General features: G+C 39.5%; 1 protein-coding gene across 1 annotated transcript; it reads right to left on the bottom strand.

The window, feature by feature from the left end:
* Window positions 1–1,319: 1,319 nt before the first annotated feature.
* Window positions 1,320–17,986, bottom strand: me2 (malic enzyme 2, NAD(+)-dependent, mitochondrial). Its single transcript, XM_047380322.1, has 15 exons — window positions 17,807–17,986; window positions 13,402–13,558; window positions 5,765–5,898; window positions 5,532–5,681; window positions 5,362–5,437; window positions 4,934–5,095; window positions 4,612–4,825; window positions 4,332–4,429; window positions 4,030–4,143; window positions 3,845–3,956; window positions 3,548–3,690; window positions 3,325–3,427; window positions 3,073–3,143; window positions 2,571–2,669; window positions 1,320–1,515 (listed from the first exon to the last, which is right to left on the bottom strand). Exons 2-15 carry the CDS (start codon window positions 13,513–13,515, stop codon window positions 1,354–1,356), a joined length of 1,752 nt encoding a protein of 583 aa, XP_047236278.1. The 5' UTR covers window positions 13,516–13,558; window positions 17,807–17,986; the 3' UTR covers window positions 1,320–1,353.
* Window positions 17,987–18,362: the final 376 nt, after the last annotated feature.

Below are 18,362 nucleotides of genomic sequence, written 5' to 3' on the forward strand. Positions count from 1 at the left end.
TTTCATCGCAAGATGAGCGCGCACCTGGGAAGGAGGAGGAAATAGGAAAGGATGGCACTGTGTGGACAGTGGTAGGGGAGGAAGTAGAGGGAGCCGTCAGAGCCAGAACGCGTTGACAGAGCGTGTGGGAAAATATTCATGCTATGCTTATAGGATTGGTATGGCTATGCTTAAGTATGTTTAATAATGTGTGAAATAAAATGTACTGTGTAATTTAGAGGAGGTCTGCTAACAGGCTCCTGTGTGTGTTTGACTTAGATAACTTCTGCCCAGTGACAACAGATATTTTTATATTTCTACATATGTAAATAAAGGTCAAAAGTAGAAAAACAGGAAGTGTCGAAAAGTCAGCTGAATGGGTGTCAGACAGCTCCAGATATGAAATCAGACACTCGATTAAAATGTATGTTTTTTTCATGTACAAGTATACGCCTGGCTTTTGAATAAAGACTGCTGTTCTTGGGGAAATAATCAGAAGGATTCGGACGATCTTCTCCCGGTACAGGCATCTAAAGACTGCAGTCTCTGTGTTTCTTTTATTACTTTGTTTTTTATTAATAACAGTATAGGAGGTCTTAGCTTTACCAAACAAACGAGCATGCAGGAGTTTAGAGATAACTCCAACAAGCGCCAGATCCAAGATGCCCAGACAGCGTTCCTCTGCTGGAGCTGTCCAACTTTTGGTCAGATTAGCTTTTTTTTAAAATGTACCCACTACTCTGTATTATTTCTCAGTACTGTTTATAAATAATAAAACATAATAGGTTTTGATCAAATACTATTATTATTTCTTGTCAAAACCATAATTTTATAGCATGCAAGAAAACCTTTAGCATTCTGACCAATGTAATGCGATGACGTCATCGCCGCCTCGCATCCAGAAGGCTCGCCGTCAAATTGACGGGCTTGGAAGTTCTAGTAGAGTTAGAATTCTGGGAGTTCTAGTGTTAAACTAAAATAGTCGCTGTGCTCCTTGTTTTTCATTACAGAATTGTTCTCTGTACAACAATTGTTGTACAATTGTTGGGGGCATGTGAAAAAACCATAACACGATCACGTTTTGTAATCCTGTTTTCTAACAAAGGGCTTTGCTTCCCACACTGCCACGTTCCACCACTAGGTGGCCCCCCACTTTACATTTAAAAACCAGAAATAACTTGTGGAGGGAACGGCCTTTCTCTCACAACTTGCTGCTCCTTCTACAGTCTGTTACCACTCCAATTCTCACAGACCCAATGGGAGTGCTTTGCTGCAAAAGCGTGTTTGCATCAACAACACTTTAACTGACAGAAACTGGTGGAAAAAGACAGAAAAGGAGGTCCATTTTGTAACTTGCCACATGTGCTTTTATTTCTAGTTGATTTTAGGACTGAAGCGGACACCAGGCCAGTCATAGGTATCCGGCAAGAAGGAGTCGTAGTCTGTGTTCCACGCAGTGGCACGTACAAAGCCATTCTTGTCCAGAGGCTCAGGGTAACGGAACGCCATGCCTTTGGCATAGACATACTCCACCACCTAGAATGAAGACAAAAAACCTCAGGGATTCATACCGTAAAAGAGGAGTTTTAAAAGTTTCAAATTATATCACGTTTAGATATTTTTACATGTACAAGTCTATATACAGTTTTTAAAGATGAGACAAAGTTATTTTCTGTTATTTACTTTGGTCAGCAGTAAACAAATAAGTTTTTTTTTCAATTTCTGAAATTAATCTGATTTAATTATGCTCTAAAACGTCAAAAAAGTGGAAAGTATAGAACGGACTGGAGGTTTGGATGGATCATTTTCAATGAATAAAGTAGTATCAGCAGCCATAGTCAATGCCTGGATAGATTATTCAACAATGTAACCACTTGAAAATGGTCACTGTTAATCTTTAGGTATTTTTAAATAAGACTAAGCCCGTATCTGAGAATAAATTATGTTGAAATCACTTTGGGGTTCAACAAGATTCCTCCGGTTTGCATCTTCTAACATGTACAGAGTTTGGGCTGACTGGATGCTACAGACAGCCTGATTTAGAAGTCAGATGATTTTTCTCCAGCGCCTGTGATGTATATTTTAACTTGCCGTTGTTTTAGGTGAGTAATTTAGGTAAGTGCAAGCTATGTGCCTTATTGCTGTTGAAAGATGCAAATGCTGGCATCAAGTTTTGGTTAGGTCCACCTATTTCTCTACTGTAGCTGCATGGAAAGCCTTGATGTTCCCAAATAGGAGAGTTTAGTGATAACCAGGATTCCTCTCTGTTTTGGTGGTACTTTTTAAAGCTACACTACAAAAGATTGCATTGTGCACTGAGTTCTGCACATCAACATTCTGCCTGTGTTCAGGCATAAAACAACCGGGTATCGGATATTTTCTGTATGGATACGTATGGCGTTTCTCCCCTAGTAATTAGTATAACTTTAATAACCATTAAAGTTTATCGGGACAAAATAAGCCTTAGAAGAAAGTTGCATCAGAAGGTTTAGACTAAATTAAATAACTCAATAACCAAAATTACCAATAACTAAAACATTGAGCTATTAATAACTTAGCTACGAACAAACTAGCAGTATTTCAGGGTTTACCTTGACAGCCATCTGAACAGAAACTTCTCTGATGTTGGAGAGTGGAGGATAGAGTCTGCCCTCTTCAAGCTCTTTATCTGTCAGCTGCTCAGCCAGCGTCTGCAACAAGCATGAAAATACTTTAGTTATATGTCTTCAATCCACAAAACAGAGTAAATACACTACTATAATCATTTCTCTATAGTGTACTCTGTTTGTTCACCAATGCCTCAGTTCAGGCATTACTTTAAAGTAATCTGGAGTACTAGAATATATGTTAAACTGATCATCATCTGGTTACTGTTAATTTACAAATGGATCAGGCTTTTAAAAGCTCTTCATCTGATGCCTGTTATCCCAGAGTCTAGAGAGGAAGAACTACACATCAAAGGGTTAAAGAAGGTTTAGATAAGCATACACACACCAGACAGAGTCGGCAAGGACAGATGAAATGAGTGTGTAGTAAAGGAGAGGTTCAGCAAGTTTGAAAAAGAAATTTAGAAACAGTCATTTTCTTCTATACCTTCGCAGCTTCCAAGAATACAGTATCACTAATGTGTCTCACTCCACTCAGGATCACAGCCAGAGCCACACCTGAAACAAACACCAAAAGATGAGCTTTAAAACACACCAACTTTACTTTTTAAGGTTGCCCCTCATCTTGCACTGTAACTCGAGGCATTTCTGTATTACGTTCATTACATGTGCAGTTAATTCATGTCCTCTTTGGCTCAATTATGTAAATAATACACATCCATAATCATTTTTATTTGACCTGGGAAGATGTAAGCATTGTTCCCTTGTCCTGGAGTAAACACACGTCCATCACTCAGTGTAACCGGACCAAATGGGCTGCCACTAGCAAACAGACATCTACCCTGTGAGACACAAACACAGTGGACTAAGCACTGGGGTAGCCGGCCAATTCGGTTAGCAAGTTATCACTGAAAAAAAATGTATAAATAAGAGAAGAAAAAAAAAAGTCAAAAAGTGTCTACATCTGTTAGTGTGTAGGCGTCCTCTGCTGTGCACTCGGCTTTATTTGTTGGGTTACTCAAGGCAAAGATAATCGGTCGCTCATTCAGAATTCCCATGGCTTTAATTACATCGTGGGTAAAGAGACGTCCGGCTCCTGCCACACCTGAAAGAACAGAGACACCTAACCTTAATTCTTAAGCCGAGTCAGAAATCAAATCAAATACTTCTTCAATAAACAAGACTTGTGACTAAAAGTTTAGATTAAGCTTACAACAATGTCTTAAATACATTCAAGAAGTAAGAGAGATTGTGATTACCAATGATAGCAGTGGGTTTGATACTGTTAACAGCATCTAGGAAGGTCTTTACATCCCTTGGACTGTCATGAACAAAGGCCTCCTGGTTGGCATCTGTTTTCTGTGCTCTATCCTTAAGGTGCACAAAGAGGAAGCGGTTAAAACATAGCTTTGTGCACACAGAAGGCTTTTTTCTGTTCACTAACCTTTACGAGTAAACCATGTGCGTCATACATCCAGATCTTTTCTCTGGCCCCTGATTGGGTCATCCCCAACTCCATCATGGCCATCACAATCAGATTGGCAATACCAAGAGCAGCCTAAGGGGAGAGCATTCAGACATCTTACAAAGGCCCCATTAACCGTTCATTTTTAACATATTAACCTAGCAAATCCATGTTACTTTTCTGTTTTTCTTTTCAGTATAACCAGCTTTTGTCAGTAGGGGGCAGCATGGCTGTCATTAAGAAGTTGCATTGTGTTTTTAAATGGATAAGTGTTGGCTTACCTCTCCGGCTCCCAGGAAGAGAATGTGGTGTTCAGTGAGGGGTTTGCCAATGGCCCTCTGAGCTGCTAACAGACCAGCGAGTGCTACAGATGCAGTACCTGGACACATGGAGAGCCATAAAGAATACTACAAACAAAACATTAAAGTAGATAAGTACTAGATAAGTAGATAAAACTATACACACATCTCAAATAAAACTGTAAGTTTATTTTTTACTAACTGACTGACTCAGATGAGTTAACCAAAACACAAACATCCTAATGCTAAAATCTCTGTGCACCTTGGATATCATCGTTGAAGGTGCAGTATTTTTCCCTGTACTTCCGAAGGAAGCGGAACGCATTGTGATTCCCAAAGTCCTCAAACTGAATCAGTGTGTCCTGTCCATATCTGTCCACAACAGCTTCCATGAACTCGTCAATCAGATCATCGTAGGCTTGAGAGCGATCCCGTTTCTGATACAGGCCCATGTACAAGGGATCTTTAAGAAGAGTCTGACGGAAACACAAAGTAGAAAAGGAGGAACAATTTTGCAACTGTTCTTTAACCAAAACATGGTACACAAATAGAGCAAACAAAGTATGGATATGCTGCCTTCCTACCTCATTGTCTGTGCCAACGTCTATCACCACAGGCAGACATTTCTCAGGTCTGATGCCAGCACAGGCGGTGTACAGGCATAGTTTTCCAACAGGTATGCCCATTCCGTAACAACCCAGGTCCCCTAAGCCTAAAATACGTTCTCCATCAGTTACTACGACAGCCTTTAGAAAGACAGAGAGAGGAAGCGGGAAAATTGACAATCAGTAAATATTGCCATTTACTTTACAAGCAACAAACACTGTTTGCCAGGAAAATTTAAAGGGTCAAATATTTTTACATATATCTGTTTTAAAAACTTAAGACATTTTGTGAAAATGTGTGCTTGTAGATGAAAGATAAATGCCTCAATAGGCTTTTTTTTTTTTTACACAGTTTAATTAATACTATTTGAAATTAGTTTGTGTGATCAGGGTTTACAGGTACTCACTGCTACATTTGTCTCTGGCCAGTTGTCCAGGATGGAGCGGATATGTCCTCTGTCCAGAATGGAGATAAACAAACCCCTAAGGAGAGAAACAACGCCGTTTTTTAAAGCTATTTTAGGATTAATACTTGTGTAATTAAATGTGCAAAAATGTATCAGTCATGCTTGCTTACTTTGGCCTCCTAAATATGTGTCCATACTCTGTGCAGGCCAGTCCTACAGTGGGAGTGTAAACAATTGGCATTAATTCCTCTATGTCTTCCATCAACACCCTATAAAAAAGCCTCTCATTCCTTTCTTGGATGCCCATCAGGTAGATGTACCTGTGTATAAGCGGAAGTAAATAAGTAAGATTAATCGAAAAAACAAACCCACCCCACTTGTTTGAAGGAAAGTATGTCCTTACTTTTCCAGGGGATCTGTCATCTTCTTAAGATTCCTCTGAAACCGCATAGCCTGAATGTCCTGAGTCTCCACTTTGGGAGGCAACAGACCATGAATCCCCAGAATCTGTCGCTCCTGTAGGGTGAATGCCATACCCTGTAGAGAAACATACAGAAGGCAAGACGAGCATCATCAGAATGATTAAATCCAGGGTTTAGGAGTCTTTGGAAAGACAACATTTTAAACTCAATTATGTTCAGCTGAAAACTAAATAAAAAAATAGCACACTTGCAGAACAATTACAATTATTTTAGCCATTATACTGGATTTACAATATAATAATATATTATTAATAATAATTTTGGCACAGCTCAAATGATTGTTAAAACTTTTAGAAAGTTTTATTCTGCAATAAAAAACTGGGTATATGTTGTACTAAAGTTCTGTCACTAGAGGGCATGCTGTGTTATTAATGGGTTTAACAGCGTTGACCTATTGACTCAATGTACGATCTGGGAGACATGAAGGAAGCCACATGAAAACAATTTTGCCACAGGGAAATAAAACATGGACTCATATGAAAGGAAGCCAATGAGGAGCACGGTTTGTAGGAACACCCGTTTTAAAGAAAGAAGATGGAGGATGGCAATGGGTGTGTCGGTGGGTCATGTTCCTGTGCTGAATGTCACCATGTGTGCACATGTAGTTACAAGCTGGTCTCTGGGCTGAAATGGGGCATAACAAATAAAACACATTTGAGTGAGGGGCTGGAGAAGGGGCTCATTATGCTTTATCAGTGATGTATGAAGGGGGGGGGCTACCTCACAAAAAATGCCAAGTCATGCTGGATGAGCATTTTACTTCACTTAGCTCCACCATGAGTCCCGTTCAGCATAAGGCAACAGTGCTGCAAATATCTGATAGTGTGTCTGTTTACATGGAAATATATGTTTTGCATGTATTAGTTTATGCTTAGTTAAGCTTTTTAGACAAGTGCTAGACTGAATAAATGTAAGCATATTTAGATGTCATTTTTCTTTTTAACGCGTATGATTTCTGTTGGATTCCTAAAATATATTCAGACATTTATTGACCCGCATCCATTTACTATAACTTGGTGTATCGCTTGATGACATATTGCATCACCCACAAAAACAATTCAAGCTTCCAGCAGTCATTTTATCGTTGAAGAAAAATAAAACAACAAAATCATGACGTTGAAGCCTAGGGCTAAACTGTTAATTAAAAAAAGATTGACTGACCAAAATGCTACTCTATTCATCTGGTTTTATACAGTTTTCAATGCTTAAGATACTAAATGACTGACATATGAGGTCATTTTTTTAAAGCAAATTAATTCGCAAATACATTTGAAACCAGATATTTACACTATGCTATACGACAGAGACACAAATTTTCAAAATCTGACAATACATTTAGACAAAATTTCACCTACTTTGGGTCATTGAAGCTTATCAGTTATTCCTCTTTTGTGCCTGAAATGCCAGATTAACGACAGAGAGAATTTTACATTACTAACTTCAAAGTTAGTAATCTTAGTTCACATAAACTAAGATTACTACAACTTGGGAAATCCCAGAGAATGGAGTGATAGCTTTTAATGTTGTTGTTATGTTAGTTATTCATTTTAACTGGAGGCACACCTGTGGATCTTTTTAAAAGGACCACTTCTAACCCATTGCTTCCTTGTGTGACATCACAGGAAAAAAAAACATGAAAGAAATCAGTCAAGCTATCAGGAAGAGAAATGTAGCACATTTATACAATTAAATGTGGGTACGAACACCATAGGAAATCCAGCCATCATCCAGTTCAGGATGGAGACAAGTTCTGTGTCTCAGAGATGAACACATTTTGGTGCGAAATGTGGTGGTGCCACTTATTCACAAAGAAACAAGTTCATGGGCTGAAAGGCTACCCAGCGAGAAAGAGGCCATTACTTTAAAACCAACATAAAAAGTCTGGTTGGAGTTTGCAAATGCACTCAGGGACAACAGCCTCAGTTTTTAGAAACACGTATTGCGATCTGATGAAACTAAAATTGATAATAAATAGGGGTGATAATAAATAGCACAGTGACCATGCACTATCTGCAAATATTGAAGCATGAACCTAGGCACACTGTCTGATCCCAGATTGTTTAGCTGGTCATTAACCTAATGTTAGGATCAACTTGGCAGTGTTTGATCGAGACTCATCAGACCAGGCAATGTTTTTCCAATCTTCTATTGTCCAATTTTGGTGAGCCTGTGTGAATTGTAGCCTCAGTTTCCTGTTCTTAGCCGACAAGAGAGGCACCCGGTGTGGTCTTCTGCTGCTGTAACCCATCCGCCTAAAGGTTCGACGTGTTCTGCGTTCAGAGATGCTCTTCTGCATGCCTTGGTTGTAAAGAGTGGTTATTTGAGTTACCGTTGCCTTTCTATCAGCTCGAACCAGTCTGGCCATTCTCCTCAGACCTCTGGCATCAACAAGGCATTTGCGCCCACAGAGCTGCCACTCACTGGATATTTTCTCTTTTTCGGACCATTCCCTGTAAACCCTAGAGATGGTAGTGCATGAAAATCTCAGTAGATCGGCAGTTTCTGAAATACTCAGACCAGCCCATCTGGCACCAACAACCATGCCACCTTCTCCATTCTGATGCTCGGTTTGAACTGCAGCAGATTGTCTTGACCATGTTTACATGCCTAAATGCATTGAGTTGCTGCCTTGTGATTGGCTGATTAGAAATTTGCGTTAAGGAGCAGTTGGACAGGTGTACCTAATGAAGTGGCCGGTGAGTGTATATGATCTAAAGAAATATCAGATTCTTCGCTGCCGTCTGTGTTGCTGCCATTGTAGCAGCAGTCAGTTTACATGCAGGGGTTCCCCTTTGACGTCATAAAAGAGCGCAACAAATTTACAATGAAGTAGTCTGGAAATGCTTTTTTGGTGAAATTTATGACCTAGTAAATCAAGACTTGTGATTTGTTACTCAGCCCTTTTTTATACCATGACATATTGTTAACTTTGAACTTGTCCGGTGGTTTGGTTTCTTGTCACACAGAGAAAGCCCCAACCAAGCCAGTCACTGCAAACCAAGCAAGAACATTCAGTCTGTTTGTTGGTCAGATGCGTCCAGGGCAGGAGTACCAAATATAAATACAGGAAGCAGATGCTGTGTTCTGAGCTAGTAGAAAACACTAAGAATTTAATTATATCATTAATGTGTTTTTTGGGTATTCTGTGTTGGAGCAGGGATGTATCTAAAAGCTACAGGGCAGTAGCTCTTGAGAACTGGAGTTGGAGACCCCTGCTCTATCGCATCCCACAATGCAGCACAAACCTGGCTATGGGAAGGCATTTGAATCATGCTTGCAGCAGAAGTCAGATCACATTCATGTCATAAACAAACTGCTTAAACAAAATCCTTTATCTACATATAATACATTTATTTTGTCTAGCCTTTAGTTTAGCCTTAACGTTATTCTTTTGTGCACAGTGACCAAACAATAGCACAACTTTCCTGCTGCTGAACTGTGCAGTTTTCACACCAGTCATGTAAAAAAAAAAAAAATAATGATGATACAAGTCACTCCTGATCCAAAGTGCTTTCCATCAGTGCAAAAATAAAAATACAAACCGGAAGAGACAAATAAAACAAACAATTTGACAACGTTGGTAAAAGCATGCAAAAAATAAAAAATAGAACGGTCACATTGCTGTTATGCACTAGAAGCAGTTCTAAACAAATAGGTTTTTAGCTTAGTTTAAAACAAAGAAAAATCATCGATGGTCCGCAATTCAAAATGTAATGGATTTCACAACTGTGGACCAGCTACAGCAAATGAACGGTCACCCCACTGTTTGGACGTTGACCTGGAGACTTCCACAAGATGTTGGTCAACAGACCAAAGAAGTCTGACTGGATTAAGTGCTTGTAAAAGGTCACATTGATAAGAAGGTGATATGCCATTAAAAACTTTAAAACAAATGTTTTACAAATTTTAAATCAGCTCTAAAGCATACTGGGATCCAGTGGAAGGAGTAAAGTGCAGGAGTGATGTGACTGTGTCTCCTAGTGTTAGTCAACAGGCAAGCAGAAGTGTTCTGAACCAATTAGAGCCGATTGGTCTAATTGGTATCCAATGGTCAATATGGGAGCCGATGAAAGCATGCATAGCCTTTTGGAGGTCCTTTTAAAACAAAATTTTTTTTTACTTTAGCCAGACAAACACAATCTAACAACACAATCAATCAGTTTGTTAAATTTCAAACAATCCTCAAACATTACTCCCAAATTCCTCACCACAGGTCCACAGTAAGGAGCCAAAGTACCAAGATCTGGAACAACATTTGGAAATGTTTTAACTGCAAACAAAATACATTCTGTTTTATTTTCATTCAGGTAATGCAATCATTTGAATCTGGTGTGCTGGAATAGATATACATCTAAGGGCATTTTCACACCTAAAGATCGTTTACTTTGGTCCGAATCAGTTAATGAGTTTGTTAACTTGTATCGTTTCCAGTGGTTTGGTTTCTTTTCACACAGAGAAAACTCCAAGCGAACCAAAACCTGTCACTACAAACCATGCTAGAACAATAAGTCTGTTAATTGGTCAGATGTTTCCAGGGCCCAGTTTCAGAAAGCAGGGTTAGCAAACCGAGTAGAACGCACATACCCTGAGTACACCAACTCGGCCCTGTGAAAACCAGGGTTTACGGTTTCAGAACAGGTGGTAACACTTAGGTTACTCAACTCTGAGACAAAGTTGTCTGGAGTTAAGCACAAGCGCCAGTATATAAGAAGCTCTCATCAATGGAAGGCAGAAAACACAATTCACAAAGGCAACGGGAGGAAATAAGAAGCCTTTATAGTGTGTATATCACCAATGGAATTAAGACATATTATTGGCAACATGTAGAAAATTTTAAGAACACATATTTAAGAAGAAAAGCAATACTGTTGCTGCTGCAAAATAGTGAGAGTTAGCATAGCAGAGACCTAAAATAGTGAGAGTTAGCATAGCAGAGACCTAGTCAATGTGTGAGACTGTTTTTACAGAGAAGTAAAGTCATATCCTCGACAATACACTTTTTCAACGTCAAATAAATAAAAAGTGTGTATGTGTACAATAAATGTGTGTCTAGGTGCAACCCCGCAGGCAAATAAAGGCTGTGGCAGCAAATCAAGATGAAATATCAAACATAGTTAAATCAGGTAAGGTCCAGTTATAAGCTATTGTCATGTTTAGCCTTTACCAGCTGAATTACACAGCATTCAGTGGCTATATTCAACATATGCAATTAATGATGTGTAAGACGTTAAAGGTAGGCTCATGAGTTAATATGAAAAAGAGTGGACATGCAACTGAAATTATAACTTAATTATATTTAAATTTAAATGAAATTTAACAATATCATTAATGAGTTTCTGGGTATTATTTCTGAGAAGGTATACCGAATGATTTTAAGAAGACATCTTAAAAGCTCCATTGGCCTCTATGCTTTTCAAAGAAAGCGTGCAGCCTTTGTTTTCTTAGTTTGTTTACCCCATCCCACAATGCAGCACAAACCTGGCTACAGGAAGGAATTTGGATCATGCTTGCAGCAATCACCTGGTATCTGTGTCGGACCCAGGTCAGATCACATTCAACAGTTTGATTGGAACTATAACAAGACCACCTCCTCCAAACAGTCCTTGTGTGGTTGTTTTAGTCTGCACACCATTGAGATTGCTGTGTTCACATCTACACAAACGAAAAGCACCAAGGGGAAAATTAACCAGAGTTCGTTTTAAATCAGACTAAACACCTCATGGGACAGAAACACCCTAAAACATGAAGGAATGTGAGCCCTGAGGATCAGGGTTGAGAAAACCTGTTCTACAGCATGGAATGCAGAAAAGAGTCACCAAAAAGAAAAACAGTTTTACAGTGGCTTTGTTTACAAGTGGAGCAATATCTTAGCTCATTCTAAATAAGGTATAGTCAGAACACACTGATTTCAGCTCTGTTGATTCTGTTAAACAATAAATAAAATTGAATGTAGTTTGTAATATCTCTAAGCTTAAGTTACATGTTTTATCTCTAAAAGGAGTTTTACAAAAAATCTAAAACACACTGTGTGCAAGTGTGAATAAATGAGATGGACTATTACCATCTGTTGTGCAATCTGCATATAAAAAAAAACACACCATTTTAGAAATAACATTTTTTGGTATTCTTTTCTTGTTAATTGTTTTTATCTTCAAAGCATACACAACCACACAAAGCAGAATTTAAGCTAGAAGTGGCTTGTCCTCTTCAGGTTGGAGGGGAGTTCCTGCCTTAAGTGGAGGAGTTTAAGTATCTCGGGGTCTTGTTCACAAGTGAGGGAAGAATGGAGCGGGAGATCAACAGACGGATCGGTGCAGCTGCCACAGTAATGGGGGCGCTGTGCCGGTCCGTTGTGGTGAAGAAAGAGCTGAGCCGAAAAGCGAAGCTCTCGATTTACCGGTTGGTCTATGTTCCTACCCTCACCTATGGCCATGAACTTTGGGTCATGACCGAAAGAACGAGATCCTGGATACAAGCGGCTGAAATGAGCTTCCTCCGTAAGGTCACCGGGCACTTCCTTAGAGATAGAGTGAGGAGCTCGGCCATCCGGGAGGGGCTCGGAGTAGAGCCGCCGCTCCTCCACATCGAGAGGAGCCAGTTGAGATGGCTCGGGCTTCTATACCAGATGCCTCCTGGACGCCTTCCTCGGGAGGTGTTCCAGGCATGTCCCACTGGGAGGAGGCCCAGGGGACGGCCCAGGACACGCTGGAGGGACTATGTCTCTCGGCTGGCCTGGGAACGCCTTGGGCTCCCCCTGGAGGAGCTGGAGGAGGTGTCTGGGGAGAGGGACGTCTGGGCGTCTCTGCTGAGTCTGCTGCCCCCGCGACCCGGTCCCGGATAAGCGGAAGACGACGAGTACGAGTAAAAAAATCAAAAGAAATCACTAGAGGGTATAGGTAAACACAGTAAAATGACTTTCCTACATGCGTGTAACAGGAAAGTTCTCCACTGTCTGAAAAACATCTCTTCATGCGGTCAATAACTACACTCCAATGTAACTGAGGCAAAGACCTGAAAGCTGTTCAGAAATTCCAGGTTTTTATGTTAACGTCCATTGTGAACTTACTTTTGCTTCTGCATTAATGCTCTGGTGTTTTGTTTTCGTGTCTTCCCATTACTGTCTGTCTAGTGCAATGAGCTTTCCTGTCCAGCATAGCTTCCTAGAATTTTTAATAGCAAGAATTAATCAGAAGAAACCAAGGGACAAGAAATCCAAGAAGCATGGAGGAACCGGTTCAGGGAATATCTTCTCTCATAAGATTATTGTTCCTGTAAATACTCCTTAATAAATAGTTTGTCTGTAGCCTCATAATTTAGTATAAAGAGACACTATCTGAACATTGCTGCATTAAAAAGCCTTAAAAAAGAGGAACTTTTTCTACATATACCACATGTATTTTGTCTAATGTTCAGTTTCGCCTCAAAAGTTCTTCTTTTGTGCAATGTGACCAAAAAATAGCATGGTTTTCCTGCTGAACTATGCAGTTTTCACCAAACAAAAGCTTGCTGTTTATGTATAAATCTTGACACTTGAAGGCAATGCCAGCCCTCTGCCTACCTTGTTGGTGTGAGGATTAAGCATCAGGGGTTTGCCCTTTTCTTTGGTGTGTGCCCTTCTCCACACAGAGATGCAGGGCCTCAGGGACCAGGTTGTCCTCAACCTTGACAACATGGTGGACTGTCAAAGGTCTTAAAGGTCTACTGGCAGAAGCTTTCTGTGGTTAAAAAAAAGAAAAGACAAAGTTTACCAAATGATCCATTTTTTAAAACAGGTATACGCATCTTCTCCAAGTAACAGCAGCTCTGATGTAACTATAAAAGTAAACCATTTTGGCTGGTATGCACAGATTGCTGTTATTATAATTATTATTTTGCCTTAGAAGAATCCATGGAAAGTCGACCTTTTCTGGTTTCTAAAGCTACAGGAGTTATTAATTACATGTCAATAGACCCAAATATTATCTCGAAAATTGAAGATCATCAGTCTACAAACCACACCACAGGCAGGGTATGCTTGTGGTGTGCAGACAGTCCTTCCACCGGGGATGATTACAAATGCTTACAGCAGTGAGAGTCTGTAATCTAAATTCCAGCTAAAAGCAATTTAGCGAGAGGTTGGTGAATACAAAGCTTTCGAAGATTGTTATAATCCTTTTCATAAAGAGAACAAAAGAAGACAAACAACGATAACATTTTTGCAAAAGCATAAGCCAAACAACACGAACATGTGGAATATTGCAGGGTAATGCACATCTCATGCTGGACATACAGTAAGACTGCAGTTGATAAAAAATCTCCAGGGCTTAAATGAAGAAATTAATTATTACAACTATTTTATGATATAAGATAAATCACAAACATAAAATATACCTGATAGCATAAAACAGCCTTTTGCTGGAATAGTGTCATAGTTGTCAAAGGTAGGTCATGCATGTGACTGCTGGTTCAGTGCCAGAATCTATTGTGTTGGACGAAGCAATAAACTCTATAAACTGAATGGATGTGTAAAAACTTGGGAGATGCAATAAAATCTAATAAAACAAAGTCATAGTTTACAAATTTTTTTTGGGTCAAATGCTTTCTATTTTGGTCTAAGAAATATTTTTTAGGATGTTTTCACACCTGAGGTGTTTGGTCCATTTAAACCAAGCTCTGTTTCGTTTGCCCCCTTGGTGCGGTTCGTTCGTGTAGATGTGAACACCACAAGGGCACTAGGGTGTGGACCAAAACAACCGTTTGGAGGAGGTGGCAACAAACTGCAGAGCTGTTAGATTATGCGTTTATGATGTGAACCTAATCCGACCTCAATCATATTGCTACCAGCTTGAGCCAAGCGCCTTCTTGTAGCCAGGTTTGCATTGCATTGTGGGATGTGGTAAACAAACTAGTGAACAATGGCCGTCTTTTTCTTAAAACATAAAGCCCTTTGCTATTTTCAAGATATCTTCTCAAAATCCTTCGATGTACCTTCTCAGATAATTTTGCCTGAAATAATACCCAGAAACTCACTAATGATATGATCAAATTCTTTGTGTTTTCTACTAGCTAAGAACACAGCATCTGCTTCATGTATTTATAGAGATTTTTGACAACTCAGCAAAAGTCCGGTCCTTTTTCTCCTAGCCGAGATAACAACTTTTTCTACCGCAGTTTTATCTTCCACTCAACTTTCCATTAATATTCCCACATAAGCAATCTGAGTGGCAGGTGTCTTTAGCAATGACCTCATGTGGCTAAATGTACTTGTGGATTGTGTCAGTGACTGACTGCTGTCAACTGTCAACACAAGATTTTTCTATCGGACTTTGTAGGCCATAACGTCACATAACATTTCTTTATTAAATATATATATATATATATATATATATATATTTTATTTTTTTTGCCCTTTTTTATATCTCATGTAGTTCAAACTTTCCCAGAAACAGAATTTGGGGTTAGCATTGACTGTAAGCCAAAAGGTAAGCCAAAATTGACAGAAATAAACAGCTGAAATATATCCCTGGTGGTGACGAATCTATACAATTTAACTTTTTGACAATATTCTAATTTGCTTAGAAACGTCTATAGTTCTGCAACATTGCTAACATGTGCCTGCGTGCTTGGTGACCTGAAAATGGTCAGCACTGATTGAAACCGCTTGTTTGCAAAACAGCAGAGAAAGAACAACAAACAGCAGAGACATTGTTAAAATGTGTCTGCATGCATGGTGACACAGCACAGCACCTTCGAGCTGTGCATTTAGATTTGAAGTACACTGCTGTACACCACCAAGTTGTGCTGATACAGTACAGACCAAAGGTTTGGACACACCTTCTTATTCAAAGAGTTGTCTTTATTTTCATGACTATGAATATTGTAGCTTCACACTGAAGGCATCAAAACTATGAATTAACACATGTGGAATTATTTACTGAACAAAAAAGTGTGAAACAACTGAAAATATGTCTTATTTTCTAAGTTTTTCAAAGTAGCCACCTTTTGCTTTGATTACTGCTCTGCACACTCTTGGCATTCTGTTGATGAGCTTCAAGAGGTAGTCACCTGAAATGGTTTTCACTTCACAGGTGTCCCCTGTCAGGTTTAATAAGTGGGATTTCAAGCCTTATAAATGGGGTTGGGACCATCAGTTGTGTTATGCAGGAGGTGGATACAGTACACAGCTGATAGACCTACTGAATAGACTTAGAATTTGTATTATGGCAAGAAAAAAGCAGCTAAGTAAAGAAAAATGAGTGGCCATCATTACTTTAAGAAATGAGTCAGTCAAGTCAGTCAAGCATGGAGGAGGAGGTGTGATGGTGTGGGAGTGCTTTGCTGGTGACACTGTTGGGGATTTATTCAAAATTGAAGGCATACTGAACCAGCATGGCTACCACAGCATCTTGCAGCGGCATGCTATTCCATCCGGTTTGCGTTTAGTTGGACCATCATTTATTTTTCAACAGGACCAAACACACCTCCAGGCTGTGTAAGGGCTATTTGACCAAGAAGGAGAGTGATGGGGTGCTGCGCCAGATGACCTGGCCTCCACAGTCACTGGACCTGAACCCAATCAAGATGGTTTGGGGTAAGCTGGACCGCAGAGTGAAGGCAAAAGGGTCAACAAGTGCTAAACATCTCTGGGAACTCCTTCAAGACTGTTGGAAAACCATTTCAGGTGACTACCTCTTGAAGCTCATCAACAGAATGCCAAGAGTGTGCGGAGCAATAATCAAAGCAAAAGGTGGCTACTTTGAAGAACCTAGAATATAAGACATATTTTCAGTTGTTTCACACTTTTTTGTTCAGTATATAATTCCACATGTGTTAATTCATAGTTTTGATGCCTTCAGTGTGAAGCTACAATATTCAGTCATGAAAATAAAGAAAACTCTTTGAATGAGAAGGTGTGTCCAAACTTTTGGTCTGTACTGTATGTCCAGTTAGAAACAGCAATCCTGGCTGTAATTTGGCCAAAGTACTGCACACATTATATCTCACTCATAGCTGATGTGCACAGATTAAATAAAATCTCCTACTGACGTCTGACAATAGTTTTAAACGTCAGACAAAACGGGCGCACATCTAGTAAGCTTTTTAAGTCATCCAATTGATTGGTTTTGAGAGAATAAATGGAGGAACCCAAGCAATTATTATTAATAAAGGTCCTGAAGATACAAATAATTGGACAGTCTGTGTATTTCAGTAGTTGTACCTTTGCTCAACCTAACAAGCAAAAAGACGACTTCACACAACTTACGTGTAACTGTACATTTTTTATTGCTTTAATGAATTTAAATGAATTTAGATTTATTGGTCTTCATCCTAATGACTTCATTTTTTAAACTGAAATTTTTTGGGGAAAAAACTTTTCTTATTGTCCCCATCAACGAGAGTCTGAATTTAATAAGGGAAATCCAATAGTGTAAAAACACCAATGACTACAGTAAAACAACGAAAGCTATGTTCACTGTTCATTTGGTTAAACGTCGCCGCTGTGTCTTTTAATGAGTTACTAATGAAACTATAACAAGTTTCCGCTCATATTTCAGCAGCCGTTACCTCATAACGGATGAACGCGTTTCGAATGGGAGTAACGTTATTATCAACATGACCGTGACCAAAATAACAATAGATAAAGACGAAAGACAAATAAATTTGCCAGCTTTTTAATACCAACTCATAGAAGAAAAGAAGGCAGCTAACAGGTGCTAAAAGCTAGCAGCTTGCTAGCATTAGATCGCTTGGACATCACACTGTATGTCACCGACAGAGACGCGCACAAAATTAACTTTTGTAGTATTTAAAACTGCCACACCATTCCAACTCAAGTTATTATACGTATAGCATTTTCGTATGAGGGTAAACGTCATGCTGTCCATCATTAAGACTCACTGCTCGCTAATTTAGTTTCAAAAACGGGAAGATCTCCGATCATGACGCAGGACTTACTGTTCTTTGAGAAAAGCGACATGGTTTACCTGTTGTCGGGTGTGATAATGCCGCTTTCCTTCTGTTGGACAGTCTAATGTCTACTCAGCATGTTTCTTCGGGGTATGTTTCGAGGTTTAACACCCTAGAGTTGACTGGAGTACCGAACTAGCAGAAAGATAGTGAAGAGGGGGGAAGAACCGCTGCGCAGGAAAAGTCAGCAGCTCATCCAATCACATGCTGGAAGACCCTTCTTGCTTACCGTAGAGACTGCTGTGCGCAACAAATTCCGATTACCGTAAAATTACTAAAGCTTGACAAGATGCCTTGCAAAACTTTTAATAGCCAAGCCTCCGAACCTTTTCACAATTTGTCAGATTGCAGTCACAAACCTACATGTATTTATTGTGATTTTATGTCACAGCTTAAGACAGAGCAGTCCATAATTGTGATAAACAAGGAAATGATGAATGGCTTTCAAAACGTTTTGCAAATAAAAGCCTGAAAAGTGTGGAGTTCATTCACCCCATTTTACTTTAATACTTCTAAATAAAATGCAATGCACCCAAACTGCATTTAGAAGTCAGGTGTAAGGGAACATTAGAG

This window comes from Girardinichthys multiradiatus, chromosome 12 (assembly GCF_021462225.1).
Source record: "Girardinichthys multiradiatus isolate DD_20200921_A chromosome 12, DD_fGirMul_XY1, whole genome shotgun sequence".
NCBI lineage: Eukaryota > Metazoa > Chordata > Actinopteri > Cyprinodontiformes > Goodeidae > Girardinichthys > Girardinichthys multiradiatus.